General features: G+C 42.8%; 2 protein-coding genes and 1 long non-coding RNA gene across 3 annotated transcripts; all 3 read left to right on the top strand.

Annotated features, from left to right (window-relative positions):
* Window positions 1-7,035: 7,035 nt before the first annotated feature.
* LOC120969704 (uncharacterized) lies at window positions 7,036-9,396 on the top strand. The gene is made up of 2 exons (XM_040396937.3): window positions 7,036-7,203; window positions 8,462-9,396. The coding sequence occupies exon 2, from the start codon at window positions 8,487-8,489 to the stop codon at window positions 9,333-9,335; it is 849 nt and encodes a 282-aa protein (XP_040252871.1). The 5' UTR covers window positions 7,036-7,203; window positions 8,462-8,486; the 3' UTR covers window positions 9,336-9,396.
* An 8,826-nt stretch (window positions 9,397-18,222) lies between these two features.
* On the top strand, window positions 18,223-18,889 carry LOC141026480 (uncharacterized). Its single transcript, XR_012188682.1, has 2 exons — window positions 18,223-18,405; window positions 18,741-18,889. It is a non-coding gene; the product is annotated as an uncharacterized lncRNA (long non-coding RNA).
* Window positions 18,890-19,188: 299 nt separating this feature from the next.
* LOC141027516 (uncharacterized) lies at window positions 19,189-21,262 on the top strand. The gene is made up of 5 exons (XM_073504582.1): window positions 19,189-19,304; window positions 19,397-19,681; window positions 19,752-19,814; window positions 19,892-19,960; window positions 21,050-21,262. The coding sequence occupies exons 2-5, from the start codon at window positions 19,415-19,417 to the stop codon at window positions 21,260-21,262; spliced, it is 612 nt and encodes a 203-aa protein (XP_073360683.1). The 5' UTR covers window positions 19,189-19,304; window positions 19,397-19,414.
* The last annotated feature ends 1,886 nt before the right edge of the window (window positions 21,263-23,148 follow it).

The following is a 23,148-nucleotide window of genomic DNA, read 5'->3' as shown; positions in this document are numbered from 1 at the left end:
AGTCTGTTGCTCGCTCCATAGTTCTGGAGAACGGAGTTTTAGTCATCTTACCCATGAGGCATGGTTCGCAAGTATCAAGTGATTCCAAAAGCCCATCAGCATGGACTTTCTTTATGCGCTTTACACCAATATGACCCAAACGGTGGTGCCACAAATAATTTGCACTATCATTATTGAACTTATATCTTTTGGCTTCAATACTATGAGTATGTGTATCACTACTATCGAGATTCAATAAAAATAGACCACTCATCAAGGGTGCATGACCATAAGAGATATTACTCATATAAATAGAACAACCATTATTCTCTGATTTAAATGAATAACCGTCTCGCATCAAACAAGATCCAGATATAATGTTCATGCTCAACGCTGGTACCAAATAACAATTATTCATGTCTAAAACTAATCCCAAAGGTAGATGTAGAGGTAGCGTGCCGACCGCGATCACATCGACTTTGGAACCATTTCCCACGCGCGTCGTCACCTCGTCCTTAGCCAATCTTCTCTTAATCCGTAGCCCCTGTTTCAAGTTGCAAATATGAGCAACAGAACCAATATCAAATACCCAGGCGCTACTGCGAGCATTAGTTAAGTACACATCAATAACATGTATATCAAATATACCTTTCACTTTGCCATCCTTCTTGTCCGCCAAATACTTGGGGCAGTTCCGCTTCCAATGACCAGTCCCTTTGCAGTAGAAGCACTCAGTCTCCATGACGTTCAAAACATCGTTGAAGTCCCGGTTCTAAGCCGTAAAGCATGGCACACTGAACTATCGAGTAGTCATTAGCTTTGCTCTACCAGACGTTCTTAACGTCATCAGTAGCATCTGCAGCAGGCCTAGCACCCGGCGGTGCTTCCAGGACGTAATTCTTCTATGCAGCAATGAGGATAATCCTCAAGTTACGGACCCAGTCCGTGTAGTTGCTACCATCATCTTTCAACTTAGCTTTCTCTAGGAACGCATTAAAATTTAACGGAACAGTAGCACGGGCCATTTATCTACAACAACATAGACATGCAAAATACCATCAGGTACTAAGTTCATGATAAATTAAAGTTCAATTAATTATTTTACTTAAGAACTCACACTTAGATAGACATCCCTCTAATCATCTAAGTGATCACGTGATCCATATCAACTAAACCATGTCCGATCATCACGTGAGATGGAGTAGTTTTCAATGGTGAACATCACTATTGTGATCATATCTACTATATGATTCACGCTCGACCTTTCGGTCTCAGTGTTCCGAGGCCATATCTGCATATGCTAGGCTCGTCAAGTTTAACCCGAGTATTCTGCGTGTGCAAAACTTGCATGAACCCGTTGTATGTGAACGTAGAGCTTATCACACCCGATCATCACGTGGTGTCTCGGCACGACGAACTGTCGCAACGGTGCATACTCAGGGAGAACACTTATACCTTGAAATTTAGTGAGAGATCATCTTATAATGCTACCGCCAAACTAAGCAAAATAAGATGCATAAAGGATAAACATCACATGCAGTCAATATAAGTGATATGATATGGCCATCATCATCTTGTGCCTTTGATCTCCATCTCCAAAGCACCGTCATGATCACCATCGTCACCGGCTTGACACCTTGATATCCATCGTAGCATCGTTGCCGTCTCGCCAACTATTGCTTCTACGACTATCGCTAACGCTTAGTGAAAAGTAAAGCAATTACATGGCGATTGCATTTCATACAATAAAGCGGCAACCATATGGCTCCTCCCAGTTGCCGATAACTGTTACAAAACATGATCATCTCGTACAACAATTTATATATCATCACGTCTTGACCATATCACATCACAACATGGCCTGCAAAAACAAGTTAGACGTCCTCTACTTGGGCCGGCCTCATGGGGCGCGCCCAAGGGGGGGGGGAATTCCTACTCCTAGTAGTAGTAGGTTTCCCCCTTCACTAGTTGGAGCAGGAGAAGAAGGAAGAGGGAGAGGGAGAGAAGGAAAGGGGGGCCGCCTCCCCCCCAATTCGGATTAGGCTTAGGGGCGCGCGCCTCCCACTTGGCCACCTCCTCCTCTCTTCCACCATGGCCCATTAAGGCCCATTAACTCCCCGGGGGTTCCGGTAACCCCCCGGTACTCCGGAAAATGCCTGAACTCATCCAAAGCCTTTCCGGTGTCCAAACATAGCCTTCCAATATATCAATCTTTATGTATTGACCATTTCGAGACTCCTCGCCATGTCCGTGATCACATCCGGGACTCCGAACAACCTTCGGTACATCAAAACACATAAACTCATAATACCGATCGTCATCGAACGTTAAGCGTGCCGACCCTACGGGTTCGAGAACTATGTAGACATGACCGAGACTCATCTCCGGTCAATAACCAATAGCGGAACCTGGATGCTCATATTGGCTCCCACATATTCTAAGAAGATCTTTATTGGCCAAACCGCATAACAACATACGTTGTTCCCTTTGTCATTTGTATGTTATTTGCCCAAGATTCGATCGTCGGTATCACAATACCTAGTTCAATCTCGTTACCGGTAAGTCTCTTTACTCGTTCCGTAATGCATCATCCCGCAACTAACTCATTAGTCACATTGCTTGCAAGGCTTATAGTGATGTGCATTACCGAGAGGGCCCAGAGATACCTCTCCGAAACACGGAGTGGCAAATCCTATTCTCGATCTATGCCAACCCAACAAACACCATCGGATACACCTGTAGAGCATCTTTATAATCACCCAGTTACGTTGTGACGTTTGATAGCACACTAAGTGTTCCTCCGGTATTCGGGAGTTGCATAATCTCATAGTCATAGGAACATGTATAAGTCATGAAGAAAGCAATAGCAATAAACTAAACGATCATAGTGCTAAGCTAACGGATGGGTCTTGTCCATCACATCATTCTCTAATGATGTGACCCCGTTCATCAAATGACAACACATGTCTATGGCTAGGAAACTTAACCATCTTTGATTAATGAGCTAGTCAAGTAGAGGCATACTAGGGACACACTGTTTGTCTATGTACTCACACATGTACTAAGTTTCCGGTTAATACAATTCTAGCATGAATAATAAACATTTATCATGATATAAGGAAATATAAATAACAACTTTATTATTGCCTCTAGGGCATATTTCCTTCTGTGCTGAAGTATATACCTCCGGGGCTCAAGGCAGTCCGATGAGCGGGCTGCCGGACGTGGGGATGACAATGGAGATCCCCCGTGGCCAGCCGTAGACTAGTCAAGGGTATCCGTGTCGTGGAAATGGATATTTGCCGGTGTCGGCCATACACTAGTTTTATCTTAGTCCGGTATAGTTTTTAGTTAAATTGTTTTCAAAATGTAATGAATTTCATCTAGTTTACATGAAATTCATGTGTTTGCATGATTTTCATCCAGTTAATTCAAACAATGGTTTAAATGTATGCGGACAACATTAGATGTCCGGCTTCCGTATCAGTGTCTCTGGACTGATCCCCTATCCTCGGGCAGATGGCGAAGCAAATTTATGGATGAGCGTTGGAGATGCCCTTAGTCTCACATATAATTAAAGTAGCCAGACACACACACACACGCGCAATAAATTGTAGCCCACGAATGAAGAACGGCCTTGGCAAACGCACATACAACTTCTAGGTACTTTGTTTTTGAGTTGGACCACTTCTAATTACTTTCATGCAGAAAAAAAACAAAACAATTTGGACAACACTATAGGTTCATTTTCACAAAAGAAATCAATCGTTTGTTTTTGCCATCATGCTCAAATTTTTCTATAAGTACGGTTACTGTTCTGATGCGCTGGTCATGTGGGCATTAGCACGATGACTTTTTTATTGTCTACTACAACAAGTTTGGCCTGGCTCCGGTGAGAGATAGGCGATAACGACAGGACACCTTCGGCTCGCTCGAGTACTTATAGTCGTCACTAAATGGTTTATAGACATAGATGTTCTTTTTTGTGTGTTCTTTGTACTGCCATTGATATGATGAATACACCTAAAAAATAGATTGAAAGTTTTATAATAAAAAATGCTCAAATTTTCTATTGTAACAAATGTAGTGATTTCCTCTCAGTTGGCCACGCTGTCAATAACACGGGTGGCTAGTGTGTGTCCCGCATCTTAGGGAAACTCCAACGACCCTCAAACGTCTGAACCACGAAAGCCATTCAACACGATCTGGTGTCGGTCTACGGCGTGGTCTGTGCGTGTTTTCTCTCCACTACTAGAAATCCCCATATTTCCGACGGTGAAATCTAATAGCCGACGGACCGTCGGGTATTACAGTAATAGCCGACGGTAGTTATAATGGCCGACAGTTACTGTCAACTCACGAGTATTACCACTAATACCCGATGGTATACTAGAATGCTCGACGGTGAAAATTCACCCCTCGGATATCCAACTTAATGCCCGACGGTTCATCGTAAAGCCCGACGGTTTTTCCTACACCCATGGGGATTACATGTAATGCCCGACGGGTTTCCTTACACCTACATGGATTACATGTAATGCCCGACGGGTTTCCCTACACCCACGGGGATTACATGTAATACCCGACGGGTTTCCCTACACCCACGGGGATTACATGTAATGCCCGACGGTTAATTGTAATGCCCGACGGTTTTTGGTACACCCTCGGGGATTACATGTAATGCCCGACGGTTTTTGCCACACCCACGGGGATTACATGTAATGCCCGACGGTGAAAACAAAACTCTCACCTATGAGAGGACATGGCCGGCGGTAGATATGTGCCTCTTGGTTATTTGAGAAAATACCCGACGGTGTATAGTGATAACCGGCGTTTGACTTTTCCCTCTCGATGATATGTTTCAATGGACAACATATGTAGAATGACCGATATTATATTCGAGATAATTCAGTATAAGAAGATTCCAAGAACTAACATCTTGCATTGCTATTGTAAGCGAGTGCATTATGTTCTTTTTCACAATTAATATATAGGATGCTTAAAAATTGGTACAGGATAATACAAATATGATGTTTAAAAAAATTGCACTTACAAAAGTACTAGTTTGCTAATTTCTTGGTCATGTACTTCTGTAACTTGCCTTGAACGTATCTTTAGTTTTTCTAATAAATGCAACTTTGTCTAGAAGGACCCCGACCTTCATGTATATTATTAATTAAATGTAAATGTGTCGTGAAGTATTAATAACATCTTGAATTATAACGATGATGAGTGTTGTATTTTAAAATTAAGAAAGTGGAATGCTATGCATACGATCCTATACGTACATATGATCCTTTTTGTCCGAAGCAGTGCGACCATTCTTTTTCCTCCCAACCAAGAAAGTAAAAGGGAGGCATCACCCTTTCTACAAAAGAGTCTGCCACATGGAGCCACAGAGGCATTACCGTTTCAAAGTGCTGCCGTCCCCTGCATCGGTGAGGCTATGTTCGTACAATATGAACCCGTTCGTATTTTTTATCACCATTTTAGGTCCTTAGTAAACACGTATGGCTGGTCATGAAGTACTAGTACTATCGTGACATACAAGCCCGAGTTCCGTATTTCAAAACTAAAAAAAGAGTCATTATATATATACATATGATTCTTTACATACAATCCTTATCAGACACCACAAACACAACAAATCAACCATTAAGCGGTGGTCATTCTTTCTTCCTCGGGAAGAAAAAGGGCGACTCGCCAGCGTCTTTCCCAAGGAGAGTTCCTTCGATCGTCGCCGTCCTTCGGCGGCTCCCCTCCGCCGACGACCTCGATCGTCGGTGCTAGGGGGGTTGCCGGATCCATGTGTGTGTGTGTGTGTGTGGATAGTTTTAGGCTAAAGCAACTTTGTTTTTAGGTTGCTCATCGTCTTCAGATCCTTCCCCGACAAGTCGATCGGCCCTATGGTTGGGGGTGGTTTTGAAAACCAGCCTTTTCAAGCAAGGATGGTGTGGCGGCGGCATCCTCGTGGTGGACATGTGTCCTCGGGCCGGTGTCTGCCCCAACATCGGTGCCGAGCTTGGGAGGTACGTAGTTCACGAGCGGATGTAGATTGTGGACTGCATCGACGACATCTGGAAGACGGAACGTGTGCTGGGTTCGTGGTTGATGGATGGAAAGTGTGGTTTCCTCCTTCAGTGTCTTAGTCGTGGTGGGGTGCCAGACCTTGAGTTCGATAGGGTGTCCGGGGGTGTTGCCCAGATCTGATTCGTTCAACGACAATGACTTCAGTTTTGGTGAGCCACCTTGGAGGTCCACAAAGCTGCATATCAGCGATGGAGCCGCGTCGAGTTTGGGTGAGGAGATGATCTATCGTTCTTCTTTTCGGTGGCTGTTGTGGTTGTGCTGGGGGCAGGTGACGGAGCGTCGGTGTCTAGCTAAGAGATGTTTTGCTATCTTTTCAGTTTTGTCATGTCGATCCTTACATGGCTTGTACTTTGATCTTTATGATATGAATCAGACACGTATTACCATGCAAAAGAAAAAAACCAATGCACGGTGGAACCAAATACAACACACCAATGGATCATCCAAGGTATTATGGCCATTTTTCGCAAAAAAAACGTATTATGATCATACCAAGAATCGTGTATGTGCCATGTCAAAAAAAAAGGAATCGTGTATGTGCCAAACGAGCTGTGAGAAATCTAAGAATAAAAATAGGATTTAAAAAAACAAATGGCCCAAAAAATAAAAGTTAAAAGTTATTGTACTCCTATATGATTTCATACGTACTAATAATTAATTAATAACGCGTGTGCAAAAATTAAGTGCACCGCATGGTTCGAACCCAAGACCAAACAAGCTAGCCTAGCGTGCTATACCTGGTGGAAATCAGACAAGTTGTGACATATACCTCCTCAGATGTTATCTATACTAGACCTTCTGAAAGCGCCGTTGACCAGCCCCGCCACTTATATCCCCTCAGTCCTGTGGCTCACATTCACCTCCCTCTCAACGCCACTCTCGTCTCAGATTTGACCCCAAAGTCAAGCGGCAAGCAGCAGCAACAGGTTCCGTGTCGCCATGAGCTGGATGGGGAAGCGGGGGTTGGGTGGGGAGAGCCCGCACTGGCGGAGAAGACGAACGAGGGCTGGCGGCCCCGGAGCTACCTCCACTACCTCGCCGCCGCGTCCAGTCCGACCCTGCCTCCTGCAAGCACGGCGACTTCTTCGACACCGTCCGGGCGGGCCACGAGCTAACCACGCCCAATCTCTTCAGGTCAGTACAGTACAGTAGGCAATTTGGGATTTTTTTTGAAACTGAAATTGAGGAAATTTTGACACAATTGAGTGTGGAGACTGAGTTGTTTGGTTAATTAGTTAATCAGCACGTACACCAGAGACAATTTGTTGCAACATTGACACGATTATGTGATGTAGAGATAATGAGATATGCTCATGTTTTACTGCTACTCGAACCCTGATATATACCGTGGTTTTCGTGGGATAATATAATTGAGTCCGTTCAATCCGTTGAGGAGGCCTCGTGGTTATCTTTTTTTTTTCACGTTTCTCGCGTAGTGGTTAGTGCCCACCTCGCAGCCGTGGACTCCTGTTACCGAATTATTTGGCGATCTAGCGCTGATTTCTTGGTGCGGCCACCAAAAAATTCTCGCGCGCCGGCGCACCATGCACCAAATCAGGTCCTAAACTAACCGCCATAGTCTCCTGGTCCTCTTTGAAAACAAACAAGTCCTCGTTCTCCAAACCAATCTAGCTTGAGGGGTGCCCGGCGTCCCTCTGCTTCCACTCCGACGGGTGGTCAGGAGTTCCTCTGCTTCCTGTGCGATGGCCGATCAATCGGCACGCAGCGATCATAGTGGGGCGCCACGGTATCATTCTCTTCTCCCTCCCCATTCCCCTCTCTCCCCGTCTCTGTCACACCCCCTTGAGTACTTTTCTTCTTTTCTGTCTTGCGTGATTGTGCTGATTGTCCATTATTTGTACATTGCAATTTCTTTTCTGCACGATCCATCGGTATTGGTTTGGTGGCGGTTCATAATTTTAGTTTGGCAAGTTTTCTTGTTGTACGAGTTGATCTTGTTTTCTTTCTTTTCTTTCTAAACCATGTTAGCCGGGAACTAATTATGTAAGAAACAGAGAGAATATGTGTAGAACCTTAAATCTAGGATTCAGCTGGTATGCTCACAAAAAGGTTATGTTTTATGTGTTTACTACAGTAGCAACTTATGTCCAACGAGTATGTGCTTCTGATGGCCATGAATAACCTGAACAGTTCCCTCAGTTTCTGGTTCAGAAAGTTGAAATAGGTATTAATAAACTTGCACATTAGTTAGCTTGTTTGGATAGAGCTCCTAATGACCATCTTGTTAGTTATGGCCAATGTAGGCCAAATATAGAATTGTTTGATTGATTTTCTCATTGTTACTATATAATTAATATATATCACACTTTACGTTCATGATTAAATCCAATGCTTATACTATACCTCCTACTTCCATTCTACATTTTTGTAGCAATGTAGATGTCGACCGTAGTTGGATGTACAAAGAGAGACGAGGGAAGTTGATCAGTGATGCTTGGCAACATGGAGTAGATAATTTCCTAGATCATGCATTCTCATTGCCCGATGCTGCTGTAGATGGGAAATCCCATTGTCCTTGCAGCAAGTGCTTTTGCGGTCATAAGTGGACAAGGGATGTCATGACCACACACTTGTGCAGCAATGGGTTCATGTTAGGATATGAGAGATGGACTAGCCACGGGGAGTCTGATGCACCTGAAAATGTAGAGCATGATAACGCGGGGGATGGAGATAGAATGAATGACATGCTAGTTGATGCAATTGTTGCTGAAGGAGTTTCTAAAGGTGATGAGCCAACAAAATCTGCCAAAAAATTCTATGAAATGTTGATGGAAGCCGACAAACGTTTGCATGAGAAGACCACACAATCACGTCTATCCATTGTAGGAAGGCTAATGACTATCAAAACACAACATAATCTGTCAGAAGCTTGTTACAATGAGATGATGACTCTTCTACATGACATTGTTGGGGACGATGCTGCAAAAGATCTCCCAGCAAACTTCCATAGGTCCAAGAATATTTCCAGGAAGGTGGTCAGCTGGGTAGTCAAATTTGTTGATGAATCTACTGAGCCAAGAAAGGAGTCAGATGATGTGGAGCTTGATCCCTCTGAAATTTATGTAATAGAAAATCAAGGCAATAATTATGAGGGAGAAGAATCTTCAGAAGATGAATTGGACGAGAGTACTGATGAGGAAGAAGAAGATTTACCTGAAGAGGAAGGACAAGAAGAGACATATGAGACCGAAGATGAGGATGATGCAATAGAGCATGACTCTGAATATGACGATGATGATTACTGAACATTTATAGCTTTTGCACTTCATTTTCTGTCTTGGTACCAATAAATATATAGTGGCACAACTAGTGAATGATATAGTATGTTTACTATTGGTAGTAATACATATTACCACTAGTAGGAAAAGGGGCTTTTACCCCGGTTCATAAGGGCCTTTAGTCCCGGTTCAGGAACCGGGACTAAAGGGTCGTTACTAATGCCCTAGACCTTTAGTCCCGGTTCTTACACGAACCGGGACTAAAGGCCGTCCACGTCGCCGGTGCGGCGAGCCCAGGCAGGAGGGCCTTTGGTCCCGGTTGGTGCCACCAACCGGGACCAATAGGCATCCACGCGTCAGCACCTGGCAGGAGCTGAGGTTTTTGTTTTTTTGAAAGGGGGGGGGGGTTTGGGGGTTTTGGGGGGTTAATTTAGGTTGTTATTAGGTAGCTATTAGAGAGAAGTGTCCTCTCTTATATCTCCGTGCTTGGTTTACCAACGCTACGTACTGCTATGCCTAAACATGGCTTAGTTTGAAGTGAAGGCAACATGTGGTGCATGTCGAAAGTAATACTAATCTGGACTTGATCAAGTTTGGATTGTACTACTTTCGACATGCACCACATGCATGTTGCCTTCACTTCAATCAAATCCATGTTCATTTCACCCGCTGATATATAATAACTCTTCATGCACGCATCATGCATCATCATATATAATAACAAGTCCTAATGATCATCATCATACAACTTCTACTCGTTATTAATAACAAGTCATACGATCGATCATCATCCTCAGTCATCGAACCAACCCTACTTAATTGTTCTTAGCACATGATCATCAGTATTAGGTAGGACCGAAATACCCTCTTTAAGGTAAAATAGCATAAAACAATATAGACCCTGACTCTCCATTATGGAGAATGGAGATCATCCTGTCTCCAATTCTTGCGCCTCGCTTCCTTTTTCTTCCAAGAAGCTCCTTGCGACTGTCCATACATTTTTTCCATTCTTTGATTTGCATGTCTCCACTTCTTTTAGAAATCCGGTATGGACAGTTGAGATTCGTAGGATGACCTGGTTGTATATTCAAAACATCAAGCCTACCATTCTGATACATCAAATGAGGCACACAATCCTCTGGGATTATCCGTTGAAAAACATAGTAATAACTTCATAGTTAGCAATGATAATGCACTAGTTTTAGAACTATGCAAAATATGCACGGATGTCGTAATAGTAAGAAATCTTACCAGGGTATCTCCATAGTAGTTACCGTAGTTCACCACGTGCACTAGTGGCACGTATGGAGGACCATAATGATGAGGAGTTTGATTGTAGATATTGTAATTCTCAATATCAGTACAAAATCCGACCAGATGAGTTTTCTCCTTATAAGTTAACTCAGAGCCATCGGTGTAGTAGGTTCTGTCTACCATGTTCCGCACATTGTTTGAACAATCAAAATAAGCTGTCAATGAAAATAAGCTGTCAACTATTTTGAAATGAACAATATAAATTAGCTAATAACTATGTTTGAGAAACTCACATAGCGGTAGAATTGGAGGCGTATCAACAAGGACCCAAATGTCCATATTGTCTTGCTCGATGTCAGGATCACCAAGATCCATGGTGACAAGCATACCCTCATCAAAACCATACATCTTGCAAAATGCTTCCCAATTTTTGCAACCAAAATGGGTTACGCTCTCAGAATTATACAGCTTTAATTCAAAATCTATATCATGATGGGTCCTTAGGTGAATTTTCTTTGTTTCCATACTTTCATGGTCTTCAAAACCCATCCTCTCCAAGACGTAGCGTCTTGCATGGCATGGGATAAGCTAGCCGAATTGTAAAAGATGAAAAGTACACGTTGAAATAGTTGAAGTCATGCTTAATTACGAAAAAATAACACTTGCCGTCGTTGCGTACCGTTTCAACATCGAACGTCTCCTCTAGCTTAATACTGAAGCGCCGATCTTCGTCCAGGTGAGGCCTGTCGCACTGACCTTGGTCGTCGTGGCACCAGTCGCACTCCCCCGGGAGACTTTTGTCGTCCGAGTACGACATTTCCTATGTTCATATATAATTCAAATATTAAACATCTACAATTAAATATATGTACTAAAAAACCTAAGTTAGATCATTATTATTCATCACGGGTTGACTATCGGTTTGTCGAGTCTTTTCTTGAAAACTCTCAGCTCACATGGTGTATACATTCGACCATTGGTGATGGTCGCTCCTCCCTTTGTCCCCGTGTGCATTACACCAAAATGTCTAGCTAGCACACGGGAACAAAGGAGAAGCGACCCCCACGACAACAGTCGGGATTCTTCGTCCTCTCATATATATATGGTGGAACTCTCCCTCACTGATTCCTCTCTGACATTTGCGACCGTCGGTGATGGTAGCTCCTCCTTTCGTTCTCGAGTGCATTACACCAAATTGTCTAGCACACGGGAACGAAGGAGAAGCTACCCCCACGACAACAGTCGGGATTCTTCGTCCTCTCATATATGGTGGAGACTCGACAGACTTACAGTCAACCCGAAATATCGTTTAATTATCTTTATAAAAGAGGATTTGGCTGGTCTCACCTCGATGTCGGAGGGGGCGGGGATGATGGAGGGGCCGGGGGGGGGGGGGGCTCCTAGATTTCTGCGAAAACAAAAACCCTATAAGCTACAACTAATCATAGTGCTCTCCAATTTTAGCATTCAAAGTAGGATCGGAGTAGTTTTCCACTTTGAGCATTCAATAAGCAAAATCAAATCACAAAATAAAGTAGTATTCAAATTAGGATGCATTCAATTATAAGCAAAACTACATCATCTCCATGCGTCCGTATATCGCCGAATATTATCACTAATACACCTCGAATACTATCATACATATAGCATCGCTAGTACAGCTAGAACAGTAGCGCCCGACGGACATCGGCGCGGGCGGTGGACACCCAAAGGGACGGAACCATCACAGGATCATAGCTCCAGTGAGATCCCTGAAGAACCTGCCAGGTACTGTCGAACCTGCCCTCCAACGCAACCATGTAGCGACGGACGTGCTGGTCCTCCTCGCTGACATGGTGACGTACCTCCTCCGCGGTGTCTGGAAGCCTCGGCACCGTCACTGGCCCACGCGAGCGCCACCAAACAAGGATCGGGTCAACGACGGGCTGGTTCCTCACCAACCTACGCCCACCGGAAGGTAGCACCTCCCAAAACCAGCCCGGCGGAGCCCAGTCCCGGACATGGCCCCTCTGATCAAGCCGGCCTCCTCCGCCGAGTCGACGACGAGGATGCGGGATAGGCATCGTCGACGTCGATGCGGGAATAATTGCTTTAACTAAAAAAACAAACTAGTTCTATTAATTTCCTTACTATAAATAGAATAAAGTAGTACTTAATAAAAATAAACTAGCTAGTTTAACTAGTTCTATTATTTTTCTAACTAATTCTATTAAACACTTTCTAGGTAGTACTTACTAAAAGTTATCGGGGAGGGGGGGTACATATATCGACAACGACATACCCGATAAAAAATAAGAAGAGGAAGAAGACGCAAAAAAAGAGGAGAAGAAGAAAGGAATAGAGGAGGAGATCGAAGAAAAAAAAAAGAAAAAAAGAGGAGAAGAAGAAGGGATAGAGGAGAAGAAGAAAAAATAGAATAATATATTATTCTATTTCTTCTTCTTCTCCTCTATTTCTTCTTCTTCAACTCTTTTTTTTCTTCTTTTTCATCTTCTTATTTATTTCTCCTCTACTTCCTCTCCTCTTCTCCTCTTCTTCTCTTCTTCTTCTCCTTCTTATTTTCCTTTTTTCTCTCCTTCTTTTTCTTCTAAATATGAACATACATAAATGACTTTGATCATACACAATTTCTATGAACAAAAAAACATAAAAATTCTATGAACAAAATTACAACAGAAAAAATCATAAAAATTCTATGAAAAAATTGATATATTCTTTGCATATGAACATACAAACATTTGCATATTCAATAATAATATCACCAAAAAAATCTAAACTACACATCTAAATTAATACATCTAAATTACAACAACTAAATTATCTAATTAACTACACATCCAAATTAATACAACTAAATTACAAATCTAACTACACATCCAAATTAATACTACACATACAAATCTAATTACAACAACTAAATCTAACTACACATCCAAATTAATACTACACATACAAATCTAATTACATCCAAATTAATACTACACATACAAATCTAATTACAACAATCTAATTACAAATCTAACTACACATCCATTACAGGGAGGAGGAGGAGGGGATCGGGGCGGCGCTCACAGGGTGGCGGAGGGCGATGGCGTGGGTGGCGGAGGGCGACGGCGACCGCGGCGGGCCGGGGGCGGAAGGGCGGCGACGGTGACGTACGGGGCGACGGCTCGGGGGCGCGCGGCGGATGCCGACGGCGACGGCGGCGGGGGGCGGAGGACGACGGCGACGGGCGATGGCGTGGGCTCGGGGGCACGGGCGACGACGACGGGGCAGCCTGGCGGCGTAGATCGAGCTCGCGGCGTCGTCGGGCGGGGGGACACTGGCGATGGAAATCAGCAAATTTCCAAAGTGTTACTTATATAGCAAAGGCTTTAGTCCCGGTTGGTGGCTCCAACCGGAACCAATACCCACCCTTTGGTCCCGGTTGGTGCCACCAACCGGGACCAAAGGCCTCTTTTCACCAGCGCAAAGGGCGGGAAGCAGAGGGCTTTGGTCCCGGTTGGTGGCACCAACCGGGACTAAAGGTGGGGCATTGGTCCCGGTTGGTGCCACCAACCGGGACCAAAGGCCTTGCGCTGCCCGCGGCCAAAAGTTTAGTCCCACCTCGCTAGTTGAGAGGGGCTCGGAGTGGTTTATAAGCTCCACTGCGGCTGCCCTCTCGAGCTCCTCTCAAATGCAGGCTTGCGGGCCTAATGTCACACTGTGCTGTCTGTTGGCCTATTGGGCTTTCTGCGGGCCTGAATCCTGGCCCAGGTTGGGTTTCTAGTCGTATTCAGGCCGTGGTGGCCCAATAGGTGGCAGTTTTTAAATTTTTTGCATTATTTATTTTCTTTTGTTTTTTGCTTTATTTTTTAATTCTTTTTGCTTTTAGGTCAGCAAAATTATAAACTGTCTGTTGGTGCCATTAGTTTTAGAAAACATATAAACTTTCTATTAGTGCCATTAGTTCTTTCTGAAAATTCTTTTTGCTGTATTTAGTTTTTTATTTTCTTTTTTGCTATATTTATTTTGTTTTATTTCTACTTACAACAAAAAACTTATTTATTTTATTTTATTTTGTTTCTAATTACTTATTTATTTTACTTTATGATAATTCTTTCTGCTATTAAAGTTTCTATCAAAAAAAATCTTTATGAAAAATATTTTTGCTTTTAATGATTAAAAATAAAAAAGAGGCGCAATGTGCATTGATTTGCTTCAAGCCTTTTGGAATAGTGTAGACTGCACTGCACATAGCTCGATGCAGTCTACCTTATTCCTCAAGGCTTGAAGCTAAGCAACGTGAGCATTGCGCCTCTTCTTCATCGTCTCTGCACTCAGGGCTTATAAACCGCTCCTAGTGCCTCTCAGCTAGCGAGGTGGGACTAAAAAACTGCTTAGCTAGTAAGAAACTCTAGTACCGGTTCGTGCCACGAACAGGTACTAAAGGTGCTCGTGGGGCCACAGCCTCATTAGTACCGGTTCGTGGCGACCAAAGGGTGGAATTGGTCCCGGTTCGTGCCACCAATGGCATGTTACAAAACGGACAATCTCTTTCAAAGTATCAGGATTTCATCCGGAAACTCGTCTGTTACAAAGGGATTTCATTTTTTAAAACTTATTTAAACTCCTGACTTTTTGTGTGTTCAAAATGCACCATTCAAAGCCACATCATCATTTGTCAATCCTTTCTGACTTCATTTGTTATTTTTCATGCATTTACTAATTATTTTGAGCTATAAGACCCTAAAATTGAAAAGCATTTCAAATGAACTCTGAAAAGGTTGAAAGTTGGCATGATATCATCATTTCATCCACATAGCATGTGCAAGAAAGTTGAGAGGGTTACGGCAAAAACTGGATGCACTTCGTGTACAAAACGGACAATCTCTTTCAAAGTATCAGGATTTCATCCGGAAACTCGTCTGTTACAAAGGGATTTCATTTTTTTTAAACTTATTTGAACTCCTGACTTTTTGTGTGTTCAAAATGCACCATTCAAAGACACATCATCATTTGTCAATCCTTTCTGACTTCATTTGTTATTTTTCATGCATTTACTAATTATTTTGAGCTATAAGACCCTAAAATTGAAAAGCATTTCAAATGAACTCTGAAAAGGTTGAAAGTTGGCATGATATGATCATTTCATCCACATAGCATGTGCAAGAAAGTTGAGAGGGTTACGGCAAAAACTGGATGCACTTCGTGTACAAAACGGACAATCTCTTTCAAAGTATCAGGATTTCATCCGGAAACTCGTCTGTTACAAAGGGATTTCATTTTTTAAAACTTATTTGAACTCCTGACTTTTTGTGTGTTCAAAATGCACCATTCAAAGCCACATCATCATTTGTCAATCCTTTCTGACTTCATTTGTTATTTTTCATGCATTTACTAATTATTTTGAGCTATAAGACCCTAAAATTGAAAAGCATTTCAAATGAACTCTGAAAAGGTTGAAAGTTGGCATGATATCATCATTTCATCCACATAGCATGTGCAAGAAAGTTGAGAGGGTTACGGCAAAAACTGGATGCACTTCGTGTACAAAACGGACAATCTCTTTCAAAGTATCAGGATTTCATCCGGAAATTCGTCTGTTACAAAGGGATTTCATTTTTTAAAACTTATTTGAACTCCTGACTTTTTGTGTGTTCAAAATGCACCATTCAAAGCCACATCATCATTTGTCAATCCTTTCTGACTTCATTTGTTATTTTTCATGCATTTACTAATTATTTTGAGCTATAAGACCCTAAAATTGAAAAGCATTTCAAATGAACTCTGAAAAGGTTGAAAGTTGGCATGGTATCATCATTTCATCCACATAGCATGTGCAAGAAAGTTGAGAGAGTTACGGCAAAAACTGGATGCACTTCGTGTACAAAACGGACAATCTCTTTCAAAGTATCAGGATTTCATCCGGAAACTCGTCTGTTACAAAGGGATTTTATTTTTTAAAACTTATTTGAACTCCTGACTTTTTGTGTGTTCAAAATGCACCATTCAAAGCCACATCATCATTTGTCAATCCTTTCTGACTTCATTTGTTATTTTTCATGCATTTACTAATTATTTTGAGCTATAAGACCCTAAAATTGAAAAGCATTTCAAATGAACTCTGAAAAGGTTGAAAGTTGGCATGATATCATCATTTCATCCACATAGCATGTGCAAGAAAGTTGAGAGGGTTACGGCATAAACTGGATGCACTTCGTGTACAAAACGGACAATCTCTTTCAAAGTATCAGGATTTCATCCGGAAACTCGTCTGTTACAAAGGGATTTCATTTTTTAAAACTTATTTGAACTCCTGACTTTTTATGTGTTCAAAATGCACCATTCAAAGCCACATCATCATTTTTAATCCTTTCTGACTTCATTTGTTATTTTTCATGCATTTACTAATTATTTTGAGCTATAAGACCCTAACATTGAAAATCATTTCAAATGAACTCTGAAAAGGTTGAAAGTTGGCATGGTATCATCATTTCATCCACATAGCATGTGCAAGAAAGTTGAGAGGGTTACGGCATAAACTGGATGCACTTCGTGTACAAAACGGACAATCTCTTCCAAACGCATTTTATTTTTATTTATTTTACTGCTGCTATTTTTATTTATTTTACTGCTGCTATTTTTACTTAATTTATTAAGGTTTATTTATTGTAGTTACTATAGTTTATTTTATTTTATTTTATTAAGGTTTATTTAGTTTTATTTATTTTATTAAGGTTTATTTATTTTATAAATATAAAAAAAGAAAAATAGATGCGCTTATAGAGAAAATTCAACCTAAATTCATAATAAATTTCTATGAAATTTACTGTGAATTTAGGTCAAATTCCCTGTATAAGGGCATCTATTTTCACTTTAAAAGGCAGAGAGGGACGGGCTTATAAACTGGTGTGAGCCCCCTTCGGTTGGCGAGGTGGGACTAAACACTGGCCGCAACTAGGACCAGCCCTTTAGTCCCGGTTTGTGGTATGAACCGGGACTAAAGGGTGGTGGGCCAGGAGCGTGGCCCATTGGTCCCGGTTTGTACCACCAACCGGGACCAAAGGGTCCATACGAACCGGGACCAATGCCCACGAGGCTCCGGCCGGCCCCCTGGGCTCACGAACCGGGACCAATGCTCACATTAGTCCCGGTTCGTGACTGAACCGGGGCTAATGTGAAAACTGCCCTGTGACCTAAGCCCTGTTTTCTACTAGTGTACATAGAGATTTAGTGACACAACTATTGAACAATATATTATGGTTGATAGTATTTCTAGTTTAGTTGTTACAGAATGTTTTCTGTTGTTTTCTTCTTCTACTGTCATGCCTTTGGTAATCATCTACCAATTATTTTTTTATGTAGCTAATAAGAATGTATTTGTCACTATGTAAATAGGATGACCCGTTTGCATCATAGGCGTGTCTCAATGGCTAGGTCGAACAGGTCTTCTTCTAGTGCCTCCGTAGGAAACAATGGATCAACTCAGTCAACTGCACAGGCTAAAAAGCCTAGAACACCAAGAACTAGGACTTCAGCCGGTCTCAGACTAGAGGAAATTGACCGACCGCTTATAGTTCCCGTTGGCATGTAAGTATTAAATATTCCAATTGCTTTACTTGTTGGAGCAATGTTCATGTGCTAACTACATTTGATCTTTATTTATAACAGGGCATGGGAAAGGCACCCATACAGCGCTCGTGATCCATCAACGGTGCTAGGTGCCTTAGTGCGCCAGATGTATCCACCCCCAATTGGTCCAAAAAATGATCAGAAACCGGTATTGTGTTGGGAGGACTACAAGTGGTCCCCTGGTCCAGAAGTAAGAACAGCAGCTTCCAAAATAGTGGAAGAATTTTGGGTAAGTATATGCACGCGCGCGCGCGCGCACACACACAGACACACACACACACACACACACACACACATATATATATATATAAATGCTTTGAGAATTTTGAATCAGTTTTTCTAGTACTTAGAATTTTGAAACAGAGGTGAACATATTATATTTAGACATAGGCAGTCTAAAACTGGTGGATGGGTGGTAGTTAAAATTCTTTATTTTGTCCACAACCATGACAAAACTACTTGGTTTATCTATGAAGTGTTGGAAGCTTTGATGATTGTGCATATGCTCACTTCCACAAATGCACTAGTAACTAACAAAACATATTTTGGGATGGTTTATGGCAGTGGCGTTTCAAGTGCGACCCATCGGAGCAAGAGAAGGCAGATGGTGTTTTGGAGGAGAACTTAAGTAGGAAAGTGAAGCAGATGCTACATGAGGAAAAGGCGGCAGCCATCAAAATATTAAAGAAGAAGGGACAATTGCCTACAGAACTAACAGAAGAGGATGAGGATGGTAATCGCTGGCCAACTAAGGAAGCTTTAATTTCTGCAAAGAGAGTTGACTTTGGTACAGACGTTGGTTGGCGTCTACTATGTGAGCACTGGAGTAGTACTGAATTTAGAGGGTTATCTTTAACCAACAAGAGGAACAGAGTCTTCCATTACAGTGGTGCTAGAAATGTTTGTCGCCACGCATCAATTTCTGGTACTATTTTCATCAAACATCTTTCTGCTTACTATTTAATAAGGAAGTTTCATTTACATTGGATGATGTGTCACGCTCTTGAAATGCAGAAACTCAAAACCGGGAAAGACCCTAGAATTTCTGGTGCTTGGCTTCACACGCACAAATTGCATCGAGGGACTGATGAAGAGCAGATATGCAGTCAAAGAACTGCTGATCATTGGGTCAGTAAAATATTGCAACTTAGTTCATTATAATCATCATGAGAACTATGTGCATAACACAACAGTTTACCATTAATTTTTAATTTGAAAAGGAGGATTTTGATAAGGCAATGAAAAATGCCCATGGAGAAAATTGGGAAGAGGAGCACCCGGATTTAGATGGACAGATCATGTATGAAGCAGCAGGCAGAATGCCACATGGCAGGCTGGGAATTGGTAATGAGTTGTTTAGCAAACCAGAGAAGGTGAAGTTTAAGTCTAAAAGGGCGATGGCCTCACAGCCGGTGCAGTCTGCTAAGGAGGAGCGTCTAGAAAGAGAAAACAAACATTTGAAGCAGGAGATCAAGCGTCTTCGAGGCATTGAGCTTGTTGTTCAGGTAATCTTGTCTTCTCTTGTAAATTGGAGTTTGAGTGAATAGGTTTGTGCTGACATGCTGATGTTTGTAGTCTTTGGCTGAGAAAGGGGGAGTCGACTTTGATGGCATAATGCAATCAGCAGCAGATGACTTGGTAAGTTATACCCATCTCAATGGTAGGCTTTCAGCAATTGAACCATTAAGTAATGTTTTTTTGTGTATGATACATAGTCTCCATCATATTCTGAAGGCGGATTTCAAAGGGGACGAGGTGATGTGCCTCAACACCAAACCGAAAAGGTTAGTTCATTGTCGTCGTGCTCGCATGTCTGGGGATGACCTTTTCTTGTTCCACCATTTATGTGTTTGTCTTTGCATATGTATTAGCACATCAAGAAAGAATTTGTGTGTGCAAGTCAGGTGCAGGATTTTTGGTCATGGAAAGTAGCAACAGATGCAGATCCTTCATATATTTTAATTACAGATTTAGAAAAGAAATGCATGGTTAACTATATTGGCGCATTCCTCTAAACGATTATATCACCCAAGAGAAATGACTGATGCTGCATGTAAATACTTGATGGTTGATAGAACAAGTTTATCTACACATCTATGAGAAAAAATGCAGTGAAGACCACACTTGATAGCCTACAGTTGTGATGCTTGTTTCTCTGTACATATGCCTTGTTTGCTTGCATATCTAAATTTGCTATCATTTCTTATGTGCAAAACTAGATAAACTGAACCATGTTAATTCAAAAATCATTAATAGGAAAAATATGATAGTATGAACAATAATTTATTTGTACTTCATGTATAATTTATTCAGGTCGCAGGGAACAAATTATTAGACATGAAAGAATTTAGGCTAACCATCCAGAATATTTTTCTTACGGATACTCTTCCTTTATCTAAGCATTGTTGAACCATGTTCGGTAAAGCCTCTGTACATATGCATTTCAATTATAATACATATACATGCAAATATTATTTCACCTTGGGGCACATGCTGCTAGTTTATGCTTTTTGTACATGCCATTCTTAATTAGTTTACTATATGCCCAAACTAGCTAATAGTGGTCTGTTAGTTCACTCGTTCGGCTTTGTCATGTGACTGCAAAATGTAAACACCGTTGATAGTGGGGTCGCAAATAGATATGCACAGTAATTGGAAAATTTGTATGGAATATGTGTTCCTGCTGATTCATGTTTCCTCTGAAAATTTCATGTGAAGGATCGAAAGGTGAATAAGCATCATAATGCTGGATAATCATACTGTTATATAGCAGCTAGCAGATAACCTGTCAATTAGAACAATTAAGTTTGATTCCTGTAGGTCACTTAAATTTCAGCTACATTATACTGACAACTAGTCTTGTCATTACTTAGGGAATGGGAAGCAGGACTGGAGGCAGTACGAGTCAGGGAAATGATGATGAAGATGACTACTATGGTAATGGGGGATATGATAACTATGGCGAGGGTGATCTGTATGGTGATGAGCACTATGATCACTATGGCCATGGGGAATATGATGACTACGGAGATGAGGATGACTATGGCTATGGCGGTGGCGATGGCGATGATGATGATTGGCTATAAAAGTCTAATGATATTCAAGTCATGCCAAAATGTAGTTATGTTAGATATTTGAAACACTTTATTATCTTATGGACAAATTTGTCTTAGTTGACAATTTATCTTATGCACAATGTGGCCTATCTCAGCTACTATTTTGTTCTGCATTCGACATTTGATAATTATGGTTAATGCAATTTGGATGCAACTCAATACCTTGTGCTTGTGTATGAGATGCATTTGTTGGAATGCCAATATTCTGAATTATTGCTATGGAATGAAACACCCATTGGTGAAAGAAATATATGAGGGGTGAGTAATGACCTATGGTGGAAAATATGTCTCGGTTATACAGAACGCCGATGGGGACTTCAGACTGTTGGTGAATTTATAAATTGACGGTGTTTGCTCACCTCGACTAACAGGTTTCCTGGCGGTGTTCGCTCACCCTCGGCTAACAGGTTTCCTGAAAGGTCGTATACAGTGTCGACCATCTAACGAGCTGACGGTTTGGTTCTCCTCATGGTCATAACTAAGTCCAGCGGGAAAAATGTACCGTCGACTATTTTGAAAACCGACGGGAAGCAATAACCGTCGGAGAGTAAATGCCCGACGAGGAACCGTCGGCTATAAATGTCGTCGGGCTAAAAGGAGCCAGCAGGTCACAATAACATGCCCGATGGCTCACCATCGGCTTACTACCGTAGGTGATAATATTACCCGACTGTACCGTCGACCATTACTGTAATGGCTGACGAAGCAAGGCCGACGGGAGATGGCCGACGGTGTACCATCGGTTTTAGTAATAGTTGACGGTGATAAAAAATATCCGACGATGATTGGACCCTTGGTTATAATGAAATATCTAGTAGTGCTCACAAATCGAAGACACACGTGGGGAGCTTTGCGGGAGTCCGGACCGTTGTCACGCTCGCTTCTGTCTGCCCTGTCTCAGCCAAAAACCTTCTCCCTCGCCCACGCGCGTTCTCGCCCGGCGTCAGCTGTCCGCATTCATGTCGTTATAGAGGGCGCCGCTCCATATTGAAGGCGGCTCAGGGCGGACACGACCTCTCATTGCCTCCGCCATTGAAGCGACGTGCCCGCCGAGGGCGCCGCCCGCTGCACACCCGGCTAAACACGCCTCTCACCGCATTTAAACGCCTCCATTAAACCCGCGTGGAATCGAGGAACCTACTCCGGCCACACACCCGTTCAGGAGCGGGCCAACATTAAACGCAACGCCGGGCAGGCTCCTCCCGTCCGCCCTCCATTTAAACGAGGCCAAATGCCGGCTAAGAATCGCACCACTCTGCCTCTCCCCGTCTCCTTCTTCCACCATTTTCTCTACTCTTTCAATGGCATCTGACGAGCCGAAAGATAAGTTCTTCGACATAAAAGTGGGTTGGGTGGCCCGCCGAGCCCTGCGGATACAAGTGAGGCAGCTCGCTGCTCCACCTCCCTTGCCTAGCCCGACGGAGCCAGTTGCCGCTTCAAGCCGACGCGTGGTTCAGCAAATCGTTGCTCAAGGCCAGCTCGATGAGGAGTGGTGGGTTGCTACCTGGCGGCACGGCGGGGAGCACAACACCACGGGCATCGTCGCTGCCGTCGACGACGACGCGTCGTCCCGTGCCTGCGACCGCGCCTCCCGTGTGTGCGACCGCGCCTCTCGTGCCTGCGACCACGCCTCCCGTGCCTGCAGCTGCACAATGCAGATAGTGAAAGAAGCCGGGTGCGCAGAGATCGACGAATCAACGGCCAGCGTGTCTGCATCCGTCGCCATCATCGAGGAGAAGTAAAACACGGGAGGCCGTCGCTGCTTGGGTCCCAGGAAGGCCACCACCGAGGCACCGCCGGTGTACACCGCCACCACCGTTCCCTTACCCAGGAACCAACTTTGGCTCGTGGATCGT

This window comes from Aegilops tauschii, chromosome 7 (assembly GCF_002575655.3).
Source record: "Aegilops tauschii subsp. strangulata cultivar AL8/78 chromosome 7, Aet v6.0, whole genome shotgun sequence".
NCBI lineage: Eukaryota > Viridiplantae > Streptophyta > Magnoliopsida > Poales > Poaceae > Aegilops > Aegilops tauschii.
Note: the sequence above shows the minus strand (reverse complement) of the source record. Positions and strands in the feature narration are given on the sequence as shown.

Coding starts and splice junctions, on each gene's coding strand:
- LOC120969704 (XM_040396937.3), top strand. CDS start 8,487: ATGTACAAAGAGAGACGAGGGAAGTTGATCAGTGATGCTTGGCAACAT.
- LOC141027516 (XM_073504582.1), top strand. CDS start 19,415: ATGAAAAATGCCCATGGAGAAAATTGGGAAGAGGAGCACCCGGATTTA. Junction 19,682..19,751: donor GCATTGAGCTTGTTGTTCAG/GTAATCTTGTCT, acceptor TGATGTTTGTAG/TCTTTGGCTGAGAAAGGGGG. Junction 19,815..19,891: donor AATCAGCAGCAGATGACTTG/GTAAGTTATACC, acceptor TATGATACATAG/TCTCCATCATATTCTGAAGG.